Raw genomic sequence first — 15,665 nt, 5'->3', positions numbered from 1 at the left:
GCATCATGGTGTGGTCACAGGTTGTCCCTCTGTGCACACTGAGAGACAACTTGCTAGTCTAAAACTCGAGCATGAATGCTGTGGGAGAGACTGGGTGAAGTGGCCCCGCTCACTTTGGTAGAAGTAGATGTGTGCATGAATAATGTCTTAAGAGTGCTTGAAAATGTTCAGCATGGGAAACAGTTAACGCTTACGACACGCTCCTAATGCATCCTGTCCCCTGAAATCCTACCCAGTCTGATTTGTTTTACTGAATTATGTTCCAGTTTCTTGGCCATTTGTTTTTTGCATGAAATTGTTTTACTGTCAGGCTGCTGGCTGGTGCAGTTACTAATTGCTTGAATCCTGTTTTTAGCCTGGCTGGGGGTGCATTTCACTCAATTCCCTCTATCTAAACATTTTGGGGCTCTTCCTTTTTTTAACTGAACTAAGAACAGTTTGGTTGGGTGCTGCTCATGCTTTTGCTGTTAAATAACTGGTTTAACACAAGGATTTTTATTTCCCCTTTTGTGTAGTTTCCTTCATTACATCCATGTTTCTTTTAGTGTATGCATTTTGTTGACAGCTCTTGAGAGGGGAAAATATAAGTGACCTTTTCTGTCCCCAGATCAAGGTTGGTGCCTTACAGATTTAGTGAAGCTTCATTATGTGCTGTACTGGGACCTTGTAAGAAAATCTCTGGAGAATCCTTTCAGAGTGGTCTTAGAGTCTGGGTTGGAGCAGTCTTTTGTAGTATGTTTCAATAACCCTAAGAGTTGTTTGTCAATAGCTTTCTTGGAACTGCTGAAGTTATTTTTAATGGAGCTGTTCAGTTTTGTGTTTCTAAGGAATGTGATGTTCTCATTTTCTCCCCAGGAGCAAGGTTGTTCATGGTGTTCCCTGCTTTGTGGAGTTTGAGCAGTAGACGTATTAAAACATGCTCTGAATTAGAAAGCCAACACAACCACCGTCACTGAGATTCGTAAAAGACTGAAGAGAATTATTTAACTTTTTAGCATGCTTTTCCTCTTGTGTATGTAGGGTTTTTAATTTGGTTTTGGCTTTTTTTACATCCTGTGCAGGGCCTGGACCATGTCCTGTCAGACACTAGCTTTCCCACTTACTCCTGCATAGAGGTAGGGTAAGGATTCCTCACGTTCATTGGGACTTGACAGCTAATCAGGATTTCTAATGAGAGCCGCAGCATTTCAATTAGTTGTTGTTAAAATCAGGAGAGGTTTTGCCAAACTCAGCACCTGCTAGAGTCGCCTGGCCAACACACATTCAGCTCACTGGGATGCATGAACTGGAAATGTTTCCCTATATCTATATTTAAACCTGACCCCAGAGTGAGAAAAACACCTAATTTCTTCTGAAGTAGAATCATAGAATTGTCTTGGTTGGAAAGGACCTTCAAGATCATCAAGTTCAACCATTAACCTAACACTGACAAGTCCACCATGAAACCGTGTCCCTAAGCTCCACATCTACATGTCTTTTAAATCCCTCGATGGGTGGTGACTCCACCACTTCCCTGGGTAGCCTGTTCCAATGCTTGACAACCCTTTTGGTGAAGAAATTTTTCCTGATATCCAACCTAAACCTCCCCTGGCGCAACTTGAGGCCGTTTCCTCTCATCCTCCTTGTTACTTGGGAGAAGAGACTGACCCCCACCTCGCTACAACTTCCTTTCAGGTAGTTGTAGACAGCGATAAGGTCTCCCCTGAGCCTCCTTTTCTCCAGGCTAAACAACCCCAGTTCCCTCAGACGCTCCTCATCAGACTTGTGCTCCAGACCCTTCACCAGCTTCGTTGCCCTTCTCTGGACTCTCTCCAGCACCTCGATGTCTTTCTTGTAGTGAAGTGCTCACAAAAGATGTTCTCCGAAGTCCTAAGTGTAAAAATGGCCGTGTCTGTAGGACCCATCTAGGATATGAAGCAGGCTCAGATCTTCTCGTGGTTTTGCTCCTGCTATTGGATAAAGCAAACCTTTCCTGAGACAGCCACTCTCCTTTGACCCTCTTCATACCCACGTGGCAGGGATCTTTCCCTTTTCTGCTGCTTAGTTCCCTTGCCCTGGGGTGGCTGCTGGTCTTTAAACCTTTCTCCTGACAGATCTGTCAGCAGAGGTGGGGTTTTGGACAAAGCTGATGTTATCAAAAATGCGCTGCTGTTTCATTTTGTCCTTTTTTGCTGGTGCTCCTCAACCCTCCAGCGTTTGCCAAACTATTGCAGTCGTTGCACACAAGAAGACCTCCTGCACCCATCAAGAGCAACAGGTGGCTGGTTTTTGGTATCTTTGGCTTGGTTCCTGGGGCTGCTTGGCCCACGGCTGCTGCAGTCGTGATCACTGTTGTGTGAAGCATCGCTGAGGCTCTGGGTCCTGCCTTTTCCTTTCCCTCCAGTATCGCATCTGACTGCACTGGGGAGGTGAAGATCAGAAGGACGTTGATGGGCACGAAGATTTTAAGGAGGCAAAGGATTCCTGTGGTCCCAAATATGTTTTCACTGCAGAGCTGTGGGACAGCATCTCAGGGTGTGAGTTTCCACTATTTCCAAAACTAGACTGAATTGAATGCCAGACTGGGAGCTTACACAGACATCTTTGGCAAGTATCTGTCTCTGAATTTCCTGCCTAGACAGTAAATGAGCGTATGCCTGCGTGTGGTATGTACCTGGGGAGAAATGACAAGTAGAAAGTGTCACAGATCCCTCTTTCAGCTCCTTTTCTCTGGGGACCAGGGAAGAAGAAGTATCCTACCTGAAAACCTCCCATCCCAGCCATTTCTCTTGCCTTCTGCACAAGTCATGGCAGAAGAAGGAGAACTGGTTATAGGTCAAGTACTGTGTCTTAGGGCTTGTGGTAAAGAAAAAAAAGCTATCCTCAACTTTCACAGCCCACGCAGTTAAGAACTGGCAGGAAAGGTCCAAGGAGAAATTTTTAGCTCAGCATCATCAGACCATGGCTTATGCAACCCTTTGCTGCGGTGACTTCCCTTAAGGAGTAAAGGAATGCAACAAAAAGGAGACTTCTCTTCGTACTTGCCCATATGTGGTGCAAATGGGGAGAGTCCGGCCCATCTGCCACTTGGAGGGCTGCCCTGGCCAGTGGTTTTCCTGAATTTCGCCACTATTTGGGACCTACTGCAGAAGGCATCTGACAAATACATCACTCCTGCTGATGGTCCTGGCAACCACTTCAGCTTCCAGCCCACCAGCCTCCTAAAAGAAACAGAAAAGGTCAATGTTATTCTTCTGGCTTAATCAAGCATGAGCAGATTGGGAATGATGACTTCTTCTAAACCCCAGCTTGTACTTAGATGGGTGATGATGAGATGTACCTGGGCTGCAGGGTCCTGATCACTCGCTGCCCACCCAGGGCTGGGCGTGAAACAGGCAGCGTGGTCCTTCCCTGCCTGCACATCCCTGCCAGGCACCCCAGTCAACCCCCGTGCACGGTGTGCGCTCGCTGGCTCACGATGGAGAGCCCATGGGCTGGCACTAACCATCTCTTGTTTGCTAATATTCTTCTTTATCCATGCAAAAGAGAAGAGCCTGAGGGAGGAAAGCATCCAGCATGCCGTGATGTTGTTGGTTTCCTCACAGTATTGCAGAAGCACAGGGTTGTTTGAGTATTATTTGCAGCTACGCAGGTGAAATTGTTCTGAACTTCTTGCATTTAAAAGAAAGAAAAGGGAAAATGAAAGGATTTGTCAATAATTAAAACTCTCCATTTGTCAAGAAAGGCATAATAATCTCTCAGAGTTTGTTCTGGTTGTTGGAATATTCTAAAAGGTTTGTTTTATGACAGAGATTGTTTAGAGGAAAATAGATTAGGTTGAAATCCCGGTGTAGTGTGGGAGTATAATTTAGAGAAAATCTTTGAGTTCTGTACAGCATGGAGTGTCACTCCAGTTCGAGAGCATCTTTGCTTTCCCACCCACGTTGTCCTTCCAGCTGATGTGGTCAGAGGTCTGACTTTCCTGGGCGGCTCACTGTGTTTTAGGGACCCACGCACTGCCTTAGGGTGTGCTCTGCTGAGAGGAGGCACTGACCTGCCTGAGAAATCCCTATTGTTATAAATACCCTTTCCTGCTCCAAGTGGAGGATGTCAGTCTCTCTGATCCAAAAATAACTTATTAGCATCACAGAAATAAAGTAATTTTTGTCTTTATAGAATAGCACTTCAGACCAGCCCGTTGAAATTTCAGAGAGCAGAACAAACCAAAGTGCGGTTGGAGGACCAGCAAACGCTTGCTTTAGTCCCTCCACTTCTTCTGACAGTCACGTCTAAACGCGTGCTAGGGAATTCTCCACTCCCGTGTTTTTGTTCGGCGCCAGTGGCTATGAACTGTGTTCCATGGGCGCTCCTCTCCGGTGCTGAGGTTTGCCTGGAGGCAAAAGGAGGGGGCACCACCTTTTCTTGCTCAGGGCTCTTGATAAAGCATTTGCGCTTTTGGCATGAGAGCTGGGGATCCATGGGGGGAAAGCCAGCACTTCCCACCAAAGCACTTCTTGATGAGGAATGTCAATGGTGCATCAAAGGAGAACCTCTTCCAGTAGAAGACCGCATGAAGTCTTCTGGTTTAGTGTCACCTTTGGGGAGCAGGGGCTCTGGAAGGCCTCTAGCCCTCAATCATTCAGTGAACCCGTACTTCTTCTTAGTCCTCTCAGCTCTGTTGCTGCTTCACAGGGACTGCCAGGGGTGTGCACGGTTTCACCTGTGTATGTGTGTGTGTGTATATATATATATATGTACATATATCATATGATCATATATCATATATATACATATTCTGGGGTGCATTAGGAAGACTGTAGCCAGCAGGTCGAGGGAAGTTCTCCTCCCCCTCTACACTGCCCTAGTGAGGCCACACCTGGAGTAACTCTGTGTAGTTCTAGGCCCCCTGGTTCAAGAAAGACAAGGAGCTACTGGAGAGAGTCCAGCGGAGGGCTACAAAGATGCTTAGAGGACTGGAGCATCTCTCTTACGAGGAGAGGCTGAGGGAGCTGGGTCTGTTTAGCCTGAAGAAGAGAAGACTGAGAGGGGATCTTATCAATGCTTACAAATACCTTAGGGGTGGGTGTCAAGAGGATGGGGCCAGACTCTTCTCAGTGGTGCCCAGTGACAGGACAAGGGGCAACAGGCACAAACTGAGACATGGGAAGTTCCATCTGAATATGAGGAAAAACTTCTTTGAGGGTGCCAGAGCCCTGGAACAGGCTGCCCAGGGAGGTTGTGGAGTCTCCTTCTCCAGAGATATTCAAAACCTGCCTGGACGCAACCCTGTGCAACGTGCCCTGGGTGACCCTGCTTTGGCAGGGGGTTGGACTGGATGATCTCCAGAGGTCCCTTCCAACCCTAACTAGTCTGTGATTCCGTATATGTATGTATATGTGTATATATACGTGTGTGTATATATATGTGCACAGGTTTGTTCTGGCCAGAGCAGAGACACTTGGTGTTTGGGCCACTGCATCTAACAAAGGAAAATCAAGTCTGTGCTAGGAGAGCATGACAGGTGCGTGCCTGTCCTCTGTGGGACAGCTTTGACCACAGGCACCGAGTGAACAGCATCCAGAGTGGTAATTTGGAGTGATTTCTCCAAAATGAAATGCAACAGTTCTAAGGAAACTGTGCATCGCTCGAGCCGTGTCCTACAGCCTTCTCAATGCACTGTTGCCTCTCTTCTGGCCCTCAGCGGTTTGCAGCCCTGCGTGACAGTGTGAGATTGATTTATTTGGTTTATGTTGCTCTCTTACAGTTCATTGGAAGAGCATCCAGGTCAGGAGGAGGCCTGAGGTAGGACAGGTCACTCCTTCCTGTAGGAGCAGCCCAGATTCAGGCAAGGGGAGGGGAGATGCTAGTGGGACAGGGCAAAGGAGGAGGGGGAAAAAAGACAAACTGCCCAGAGCTGATGGGGCAGGGCATGGACTCGGTTGTCATGGCCATGGCAGGAAGTCTTGTAGGTACAGAACAGCTCAAAAACAAGTGCTTGGTTGGTCCATGAGACTCTGACGAAGGGTGGAGGGGAGACCACCATGTGCTTTTTGATCCACCTTGGACTTCTATACATTAATAGGTTACATTTCAGTAAAATTCAGTGCAGTTCTTGAGTTTAAAATGCCTGTAGGTTTTTTTAGGAGAAGCTCATTTTAATGTAAAGAGGTTGTCCCCAAAAGTTGTCACCACTGTGGGTCACTCACTGACGTCTCCCTGATTTTGTAGTTGCTCCATGCCCTCGCGTTCAGGCAGCCGGTAGCTCCCTCTGCTACGGGCACTGCAGCTATTTGATTACCATACAGAAATTGCATGGTTTTCTCCTACCTTCTGCAGAGCTCAGTGCTGTTTTAAACACTTTATTGGAGAACCTTGCTTGGAGGACCTCATTTTCTCCTTTCTATTCCTTATCCCTTTCCACATGTCTCTCATCTTTCCTCTAAGATCATACTTGGAACTGTGCAAAGCTGCTGTCTTTATTTAGACTACAGAAAGGGAAAGACAGAGAGGAGATATGGTGTTTCCACATGTTTGTTTTTATAGTCCAGTTTGGGCTATGCACAGCAGAAACCTTCGTGAAACTCTGTTACACTGTGATTTTTGCACGGTTTTGTAGTCAGGCAAGCAAATGATAGTGACGCTGTAAAAAGCGTCAATGTTGCGTGCTCGGTTTAATGGGTGTTAAAGCCTTCTTTCTACTGCTCAGATGCTGCGACTACTAAACTTCAGCATGATAGGACAAGGGTTAATGTTTTAAACTGAGAGAGGGGAGATTTAGATTAGATATGAGGAAGAAATTGTTTCCTGTGAGGGTGGTGAGACACTGGCACAGGTTGCCCAGAGAAGCTGTGGATGCCCCCTCCCTGGCAGTGTTCAAGGCCAGGTTGGATGGGGCTTTGAGCAACCTGGTCTAGTGGAAGGTGTCCCTGCCTGTGGCAGGGGGGTTGGAACTAGATGATCTTTAAGGTCCCTTCCAACCAAAACCATTCTGTGGTTCTATGATGACGAGTGCCAAATATTGGCCTTTAATTGAAGTTTTCACTTTAAGGACACAGTACTTCTATAAATAGCCCTTCCACGGAGCTCTTAACACAGTGCTCGTGCCAACACAGAGTTAGCAGAAAAGGAGGAAAATCCAGCAAATATCTTTATCTAGACCTTTCTAATCATGTTCCTAGGCGTATTATTTCAGATGGTGCCATTCAACATGGTACCAAGATCATAAAAAATAGTTTGTTTCTGCAGAAGAACAGGCTGTCTTGTTTTTATTCTTGTTTTTCTTTCTAGTTCGGGAATTTTCTGCTGCCACTTTTACCCTGTGGTACCTGTCTCCCCTAGGTACATTTGTGGGACTCTGTTCTCTTTTCCCCCTCTATGCTGATGCCTACAAGTGTTGAAAATCAAGAACGTCAGCTCGCTTGGACTTCACATGGATAACGGTGAAACAATTTTCATAGAATCACAGAGTGGTTTGGGTTGGAAGGGACCTTAAAGATCATCTAGTTCCAATCCCTCCTGCCATGGGCAGGGACACCTTCCACTAGACCAGGTTGCTCAGAGGATCTTGTTTGACCATAGGTGAACTTTGCCATGTCCATCTTTACCAGGTCCTGCTGACTAGATAGGTCACAATCCACTAATTTTGGAAAGGAGAGGCCACAGCATGCACACGGAGGAGCAGTAATGAAGGTCTGGGATAGAACCAGACAGGGGGCAAAGAAGCCGTAGAGTGGGGAGTGAATGCTGAGTTGCAGAACCTGTGGTCTCTCCCACTTAAATGAAAGAAAATTTATTATTAAAATTTTGGGTTGTGCAAAAGGCCAGTTTCAGCCAGCTGTCTCTCTCCCTCTCCTGTGTTTACCCGTGGGGTGACCTGGACATTAGAAGAGAGACAGGGTAATTGTGTTGACCTTTCCCTGGCTGTTGAGGCTTAGTAGGAAACTTAAAAACAATAATAAAAGAACAGCATCCCTTCTCAGTCCCCAGCTGCCAAAATTAAGATGTGCAAGGCCTGGGATCAGGGTTTTCATGGTGCATTGCTTGGGTTTTTTTCCTAAATGCAGATGGGTAATGGGAACAGGGCAAACTCTGCCCAGGACTTTGTGTTTTTTGACTTACATAGACTTAATGTCAGATTAGTTCAGCAGCTTAGGGGATGCAATTCTAGGAAGAAAACAATGAGAATGACATAAACGTTGAAGAATTGGATTACATGGGTCCTGCTGCAATAAATGACGTATAAGAGGGGTAACTTGGGTTTGAGCCTGTGAAAACTAGGGAAGCTTTTGGCTTATGTTCTAGTTATTAATTTGCTTGGACGAAAGCAAAATATTGTTTGTATAAATCCTTATTATAGGCCAAATTAAGTATGTCACTGCTTAAGAAATCCCCCTGGCTTTGTGGAAGCTGACTCAGACTTGGGCATGAGCTTTATTTATTTGCTAAACAGAAATCAAACTGCTTTTTTGATAACTTCACAGCATTTGTTTAAAAAATTCCACCTTAAGATGTAGAAGATGAGTAAGTTTTGTGATTTACTCTCCACTTCTCTTAAGTTTATACTAGTTAGCAGTGATGAGGAGCAAGGCTTTGTCTGGACACATTGCCTGACGGGGTGAATATCAGGAGATTTTCAGTGGAACGGGAGTTCCTGAGAGAACATTGAACCTGTGTAGACTGTCTGGTATTGATAGTTACATGTTGCTTAAATTCCTATTTTATACCTTTGAAGGCCAGCTCTCTTCAGCTTAAAAATGTTCTTTATTATATAGTAGTTTAAAAACCATCTGAGTAAGCTTAAATTATTGTTTTGAGTTTTGGAAATGCCTCTGTTGAAAGCTACATCTTTTATTCTAAGATATGCTACATGTAAATAATTTGAATTTGAGACTGTTCTGCGCTGCCTGTGCTGCATTTTAATTCACCTCCTTTGAGCTATATAGCACCCAATTAAATGCATGTAGGGATTGTGCTCTCCGAGGTCTTGATGACATGTTAGATTCGGGATTATATCTGGGAGATCAACAACAAAATCAGAGTGAACTAAACAAATGCGGTTCTTTAAGTAGATTCTGGTGTTTCAAAACTGGATCCTCCAGCTGAGGAAGCGAAGGAGAAATATACAGAATAGTTTTGCCTGAAAATAGTTTTGTCTGACAAATCAGAATACGCTGGTTTTGCCGTTACTTATTCTCGAGGTGTTTTCTGTTTTAAGGCTGTAATTTTCGGTGTTCATTGCCTTCCTGTTACGTGGGAAGGATGTTTTTGTTGTGGCTTTACGTATGGGACATATCTGGTCGTGTTGGGTAATCTGTGACCCTGGATCTTTTGTTTCCCTGCCCATTTTTAAGGTGTTTTCTAACCAATTCATTCTCTGTATTTGAAAGTTGCACAATTACTTGTCTGTTCCCAACAGAAAACATACTTCAGACTAACACTGTGCAGGGTATAAATTGCGTATGAATAAAATTGTGCTGAAGTACGGTTTTTATTGTCATGTTTGTCAGAAGACAGATCCTTTCAACAGCTGTGGCATAGGCTCATATTTCATTTGCTGGTTGGCAGTGCAGATGTATCTAAAATGGATGTAATGGCATCTAGCTGTGACATGTTCCCGTTTGTTCTTTAAAGTCTTGACCAGAGCTTCAAGACGGTTACTAACACTCAATATTTGGAACAAATTGAAGCTCTGTATTAAAGGATGTGTCATGAGGTACCAATATTCACGTACTCAAAGACTACGTTTAAAGTAATAAGTCAACCTCTGTTTTGCAGAGAACTTTATAAAGTAGCTAGTTAAAGCGTACACTTGTATTTTAACCAGTCAGCTCTTCTAATATGAGCACATGACAGATTTGCATTCAGTCCCCTGCTATTTTATATGCAAATGCCCTGTAAGATAATTCCCCCTTTGCTAATGCACTTCATACTGCATTTTAAGCGTCATCTTGAGGAGTCTGATGCTTTTTTTTAGTGCTCCCTTTATCTCTTGCTGGCATTTTTCTGTCCAAAACAATCTTGAAAAGCTCTGTATTTTTTTCCCCTCCCAAAAGTTTAATCAAAGAACTGTTTTGATGGCTTAACTTCAACCATTTGATCTTGAATTCATCAGCCTTCTGATTTTTGAGCCCTGAAATTAACATTGTCAGGCTTGATCTTTTATGTGACCCAGTGGTGAAAGCCAACTGTAGGGAAATATATCTGTGGCCTGACTTAGTTAATTCAAATCAGTTTGTAAACCCTATTTTAATTCTTCTAAAGAAATGCAGATTATTGGCCCCAGAGTGCAGGGAGCCGAGTGTGTTGGTAGTTAATGGTGAGAGCACAGGATTAGCTGGTTCAAAGGGATTAAGCCGCAGAGTTGTTAAGAGGTTGAAGAAGGGAAAAGATTGGGCCAGTTCACAAATCTCATAACTGTCAGGAGCCCTCAAGCACCGAAGCAGATATTTCGTTTATACTCAAGAGATCAGAAAGTTTACAGAGAAAATCATCTTGCGGGAGGAATCTTGACTTAAAGCTTCATTACCTTTAGAAAAACCTCGCTAAGCTGTGCCGTGCAAATGTGTTTGGTGTTGCCAGCTGTCATGAACCCAGAGGCATTAGGGGTTCCCAGGAGCTCCACTTTGACCTTTGGAGAAAGTAGATCTCAGGATTTGGGTACGGCAGAAGTTTTTAAGAGAGTCTCTCAAAGGTATGATGTACACAAAGCAAGTCAGACTGTGGTCTCAGTAAAGATGTGCACGCCTACCCTTGGCAGCCCTGAATTTTCAAAGTATTTGATGTGTTTTTAGATATGGTTTAACTTTGTGGCTGTGATGACGTCACCAAGTTGCTCCCCAAATAAACAAACCTTCACCTCCCTGGCAATGCCTTTGGCCTTGGCCACACTCTCATGCCATTTTTCTTGAGTTGACACTGGCTCCAGTTGACACAGGCTCATCTGACTCCAAGGTGAGTTGCTTCATGGATGTGAACCAGCAGGAAAACATTCACCTGTTTTGGTTGTGGGGTTTGATTTTCATATTTACTTTCCCCCTCCCCTGGTGTACCTCCCTAAGCCAGCTCACCCTGGGGTCGGATGACTCCAAGGGTGTGGAGCTGCCCGTTTCAGCAACACATCGCAGATAGCGTCTGAGCCCTACGGTGGTGCTCCACGCTGACCCAACAGCAACATCTCAGTTGTCTCACCAATTCCTGTATTGATTTTTTAGATCCCATGAGTTAGGTTTACCACTGGGTTTGGAAGCAAGTTGGGCAGAGGTGGGAATCTAGGGGATGTGAATGGTGCTGTCTGCACTAGTCCGAATGAGTTCACAACAGATTGTAAGTCTGTCTTCACTTGAGAAAAGACATTGCAGGGTGGTTATTATTTTTTTAATTAAAATGCTATTGACTGTCATAGCCAGTGAATTCAGGTATCACATATCCTGGGACCCATTCATTATATTAAGAAGTCTTTGTTCCAAATATATGCTATCAAATGACTAATTTCATTTAGGCTTCTGCAAATGCTGAACTGCAACCCAGCCTTTGCGTTGAGTGAGAAGCTACTGAAAATAATATTAACCAAAACACTGTTTGCTTTTCCTTTTTCTGTTCAGCGTCTGAACCCAATCTGAAGTTACGATCCAGACTAAAGCAAAAAGTTGCTGAAAGACGGAGCAGCCCCCTCTTGCGCAGAAAAGATGGTCCGGTGGTTACTGCTCTTAAGAAGCGCCCGCTGGATGTCACAGGTACGTCGGGTAAGCAACAAATCTGCGCCGGCAGCCATGTACTCAATGAGATGTCCCTTTCCGAAATTAATTCCTGCATACAGTTAATTGCGCTGTCTGGATCTCTTGTGTGCCTCTCAATGTTGGTGAAAGTTGGACGAAGTTGGCAGAGTTCAGCTGTGGGTGATGCAGGTGGGCATCAGCAGCGTTGGTCCGTTGGGTACCTGTCTGTTGAGACAACATTACTAACTCAATGAGCTTTTTTTGTAGTTTGTTTTAAGATACATGTAGACAGATGTAAATGTGCCACCAGAGTGCTATTTTGGCTATTTTCTGGAGCACCTCTCCTATGAAGACAGGGTGAGAGAGTTGGGGTTGTTCAGCCTGGAGAAGAGAAGGCTCCAGGGGGACCTTCTAGCAGCCTTCCAGTACCTGAAGGGGCTACAGGAAAGCTGGAGAGGGACTTTTTACAAGGGCATGGAGTGATAGGATGAGGGGGAACGGTTTTAAACTGAAAGAGAGGAGATTTAGATTAGTTATTAGGAAGAAATTCTTCGCTGTGAGGGTGGTGAGACAGTAGCACAGGTTTCCCAGAGAAGCTGTGGCTGCCCCCTCCCTGGCAGTGTTCAAGGCCAGGTTGGATGGGGCTTTGAGCAACCTAGTCTAGTGGAAGGTGTCCCTGCCCATGGCAAGGGGTTCGGAACTAGATGATCTTTAAGGTCCCTTCCAACCCAAACTATTCTGTGACTCTGTGATATGATTTCTTTCCCCCCAAACGTTTCTATGATCTTCAGCAACAGGTTGTTGAGAAATAAAATTTCTCAAAGGTGATCCTATGAATATCCATGGGGAGGCCATAATTCACAGGCATCGTCCTCCAGCAGTAAATGCCTTACCACTCCTGTGTATTTTAGGCTTTGGGCAGAATGCCATAGTTCCTTGTTAAGTAATTACACCAAAGTATTAAAACATGTAAGGCTTTTTTTTATATATATATGGATGATATTTCTGACTACTTACTTGACAGTTTCTTGTCGAAAAATAATATTCTTCTGGGAGTAAAGTTTGTAAGGAAGGATCAGAGTAAAGTACATCATATAGATTACCATAAAGTTAATTCTTAGCACCATCTAGGGATGCCTCTGTGTAAGTACCACTATGTGACAGCTTTCCCAGACTTTTGTCTCACTTTTAGGCACGCTATCGTTGTTCAAACAAACTCAAAAGGAGCTCTCTTGAGAGAGCTGAGTGGTTTTGAGAGACCCTGAGGCAGCTATGCACTGCTCTGACACAGCCTCTCTTTTTGCAGAGGGAATAGATGATTACAACAGCTAAGCATAATTTATATCACATCTGAAAATGGAGTTTACTTCACTCCTCATGTTGCTATATGTCATGCAGCTTTTAGGATAAATCAAGCCCTAATGGCTGACTGTTTGGTTCTAGTAATTCCAGTAATGGCAGTGGAAGCTCCAGCTTCTCACTGAGCATGGACCTGGTTCAAGAAGCCAGGCTGGAGCCCAGCTAGAAAAATTATCTGAGTTGTTACAGGAAGGGGGGACTTTTGAATGGAAAATAACTTTTAAAAGAAGTCCCACTTCAGGGAACAGAAGTTACGTTTAATCCTTGAAGAATCCATCTTCACAGAGTCACAGTTTGAATGTGCCAGGTACTTCTTCTGTGTCTAGATAGTATACGCAAGACCTAATATGTTGTTATTAATGACATGGTCCCAGGAAAAGCATGTATTTTCCATGCAATCAGAATGTTTTTTTCAAAACACTTAGACTCTCTGAAGTTGCTTTCCATGGAGAAGGTCAGTTTTAGTTGGGTGTTACTCAGTGTTGAGTTTTCTAGATGGCGAGGTGCTTCCCCAAATGCACAGCTAACAAAAAAAGCAATAACGCTTCTTTTCTTAAAAAAAAAAAATCTCTTTGTTACTTTGCTGGAGGTACTTGCAAGTATGAAAATAGCAAAACGGTATGTGCAGAATAATGCCACAAAAGAAATAATTTTTAAAAATATCCCAAATTGTAACAATTGGCTTTTAATTCTACTGGGGCATCCTTGAGCAATTATGAGAGTGCTGCAGCCTGAACCGTTGCAGCCACTGGGAGAGTCTTCTGGCGTTGGGGAAATCGTGTGCTTGGGGAGGAGGAAGGTTCAGAAAAAAAGTTTTAATGTTATTTATCTTCCAAAATAAAAGGAGAAACACTGGAGGCTGTGCTGTACACCAGGTGAGACACCTTCTGAGGGAAGTTTTCTGTCTGTTGTAATTTCGTGCGCTGTTTCTGTTTGTTATTATTTTTGTATCATTAACGGGGAGGCTTTGATTTCAGGCTGGTCATCTCTGTGGTTCTGGTGAGTGAGTTCACAGGGACTGTGTTGATAAAATATACAGCGATGAGAGGATTTGCTGAGTGTTCAGGTGATAACAGAATTATTTGGAGGGATTAACTCTGCCTTGGGTCTTTCCAATGAGAAAGTGTTTTACTCCCTGAGTGGAGAACACTTACCAAAAAAAAAAAAAAAAGGCAATGATTTGAAACAGATTTACTGTTCTGGACCCTGTCGACTTTTGCCTGATTTTTATAAAATGTGCTCAGCCATGACTGTGACCGGTTGTCCGTCCAGTCCCATATCACTCAGGCAGCTTTTAAATCTCTTCAAACAATTAATTTGCCATCCTGGCAAAATAATCATCCTTGTGAGTCAGTCCCCAGGCAGTTTTGGGGAGCTCAGTGCCATGGGAGCTGTTGTGCTGTGTGAAGGGCAGCTTAAGGCAGGTTGTGTTTCTCCAAGGACCTGGTATGGTGTGGGCACTTCCCAGGTGATGGGGACAGGGTCATCGCACGTGCCCGCTTGCCTGCACCGGAAAATCATGGTATTTCTTTATAAAAGCAAAGGTCAGCTCTCATGCACGATCAGCGTGAGGGCTCGGTGCTGGCGGCACATTTCCAGTAAATCCAGATGCACCAGAAGCCTGCATGGGAAAATGTCAACGTCTGAGACGGTTCCCTGGTCGTTCCAGCATGAAGTCTGATGCAATATGCATCGAGAGGGTGTTGTTAGGGTTAGAGGTTAAAGAGGGTGAGAGAAGCACTTCTAGAAAAATGAAGCAGGACAATCTGATATCTTCCCGTTTGGCCTCTTCAAGCCTTCTGTGTCTTTTATTAGCTTCCAACTGTATTTAAAGTTATTAATATACTATAAGAGAAATCCCCATGAGGAGAAGACATAAATATGGTAAGTAGGTACTTGGACAGACCATTTGAAAGTGTTTGTCAGTATTTTAAGAGCCCTGGGAAGATTTAGGGGGGAAGATGGGGAGGGTTGCTTTCCTCCACAGCAAAACTCAAAGGGTTGTTATCTGTCTAAATACCATCACAGAAATTGTTTGTAACGCTAAAAGTTGGTTTTGGATGTGTTTTTAGACTCTGCATGCAACAGTGCTCCTGGATCTGGTCCCAGCTCTCCAAACAACAGCTCCAATAACATAAGCACCGAGAATGGAATTGCAGGATCGGTCACGAGTATTCAAGCAGAGGTACATGAGCCCTTCCTCACTCTGATTTTTAATGCTTGGGTTTCTAATCGGTTCTTGCAGAGTTTTAGGAATTCAGGCATACAAGGCAGTGTGCACCGCACTAAAAAAAAAAAAAAAAACAGAAACAGATCGTGACTTGGAGCAGACTTTGGGAATTACCTCTCAATCTGGGCTGACAGGATGCATTATCTGTTTATTAAATCTAGTTTGAACCAGCTCACAAGCTGCTTGTGGTAACTTGTAGTGGTTTTGTTTTGAGAAGAGAGTGAAAATAAAGTGATTTTAGCAAGGTAAAGCATGAAGAGCCTTTCCTGGTCAAATGCAAGTATATTAAACTTTGGGGAATCTGTTCTCATCTGTTGTCTGTAGGGTGAATTTGTTGTGTGCAGTAGGTTAGTCTAAATATGACCAAACCAGAACTGGATTAA

General features: G+C 44.2%; 1 protein-coding gene across 16 annotated transcripts in view; it reads left to right on the top strand.

Moving 5' to 3' along the window:
• The window catches only part of HDAC4 (histone deacetylase 4), a 291,798-nt gene that overhangs the window by 191,868 nt on the left and 84,265 nt on the right, over positions 1–15,665 (top strand). For 12 of the 16 annotated variants that reach the window (XM_068408262.1, XM_068408263.1, XM_068408269.1 and 9 more), the window contains 2 exons: positions 11,580–11,720; positions 15,125–15,237. In XM_068408262.1, coding sequence (XP_068264363.1) covers positions 11,580–11,720; positions 15,125–15,237 — 254 coding nt within the window. The remainder of the gene's footprint in view (positions 1–11,579; positions 11,721–15,124; positions 15,238–15,665) is intronic. The other 4 variants (XM_068408261.1, XM_068408259.1, XM_068408260.1 and 1 more) reach the window with 1 other exon arrangement.

Source organism: Nyctibius grandis, chromosome 9, assembly GCF_013368605.1.
Source record: "Nyctibius grandis isolate bNycGra1 chromosome 9, bNycGra1.pri, whole genome shotgun sequence".
Classification (NCBI taxonomy): domain Eukaryota; kingdom Metazoa; phylum Chordata; class Aves; order Nyctibiiformes; family Nyctibiidae; genus Nyctibius; species Nyctibius grandis.
This window is presented reverse-complemented; position numbering and strand designations above follow the sequence as displayed.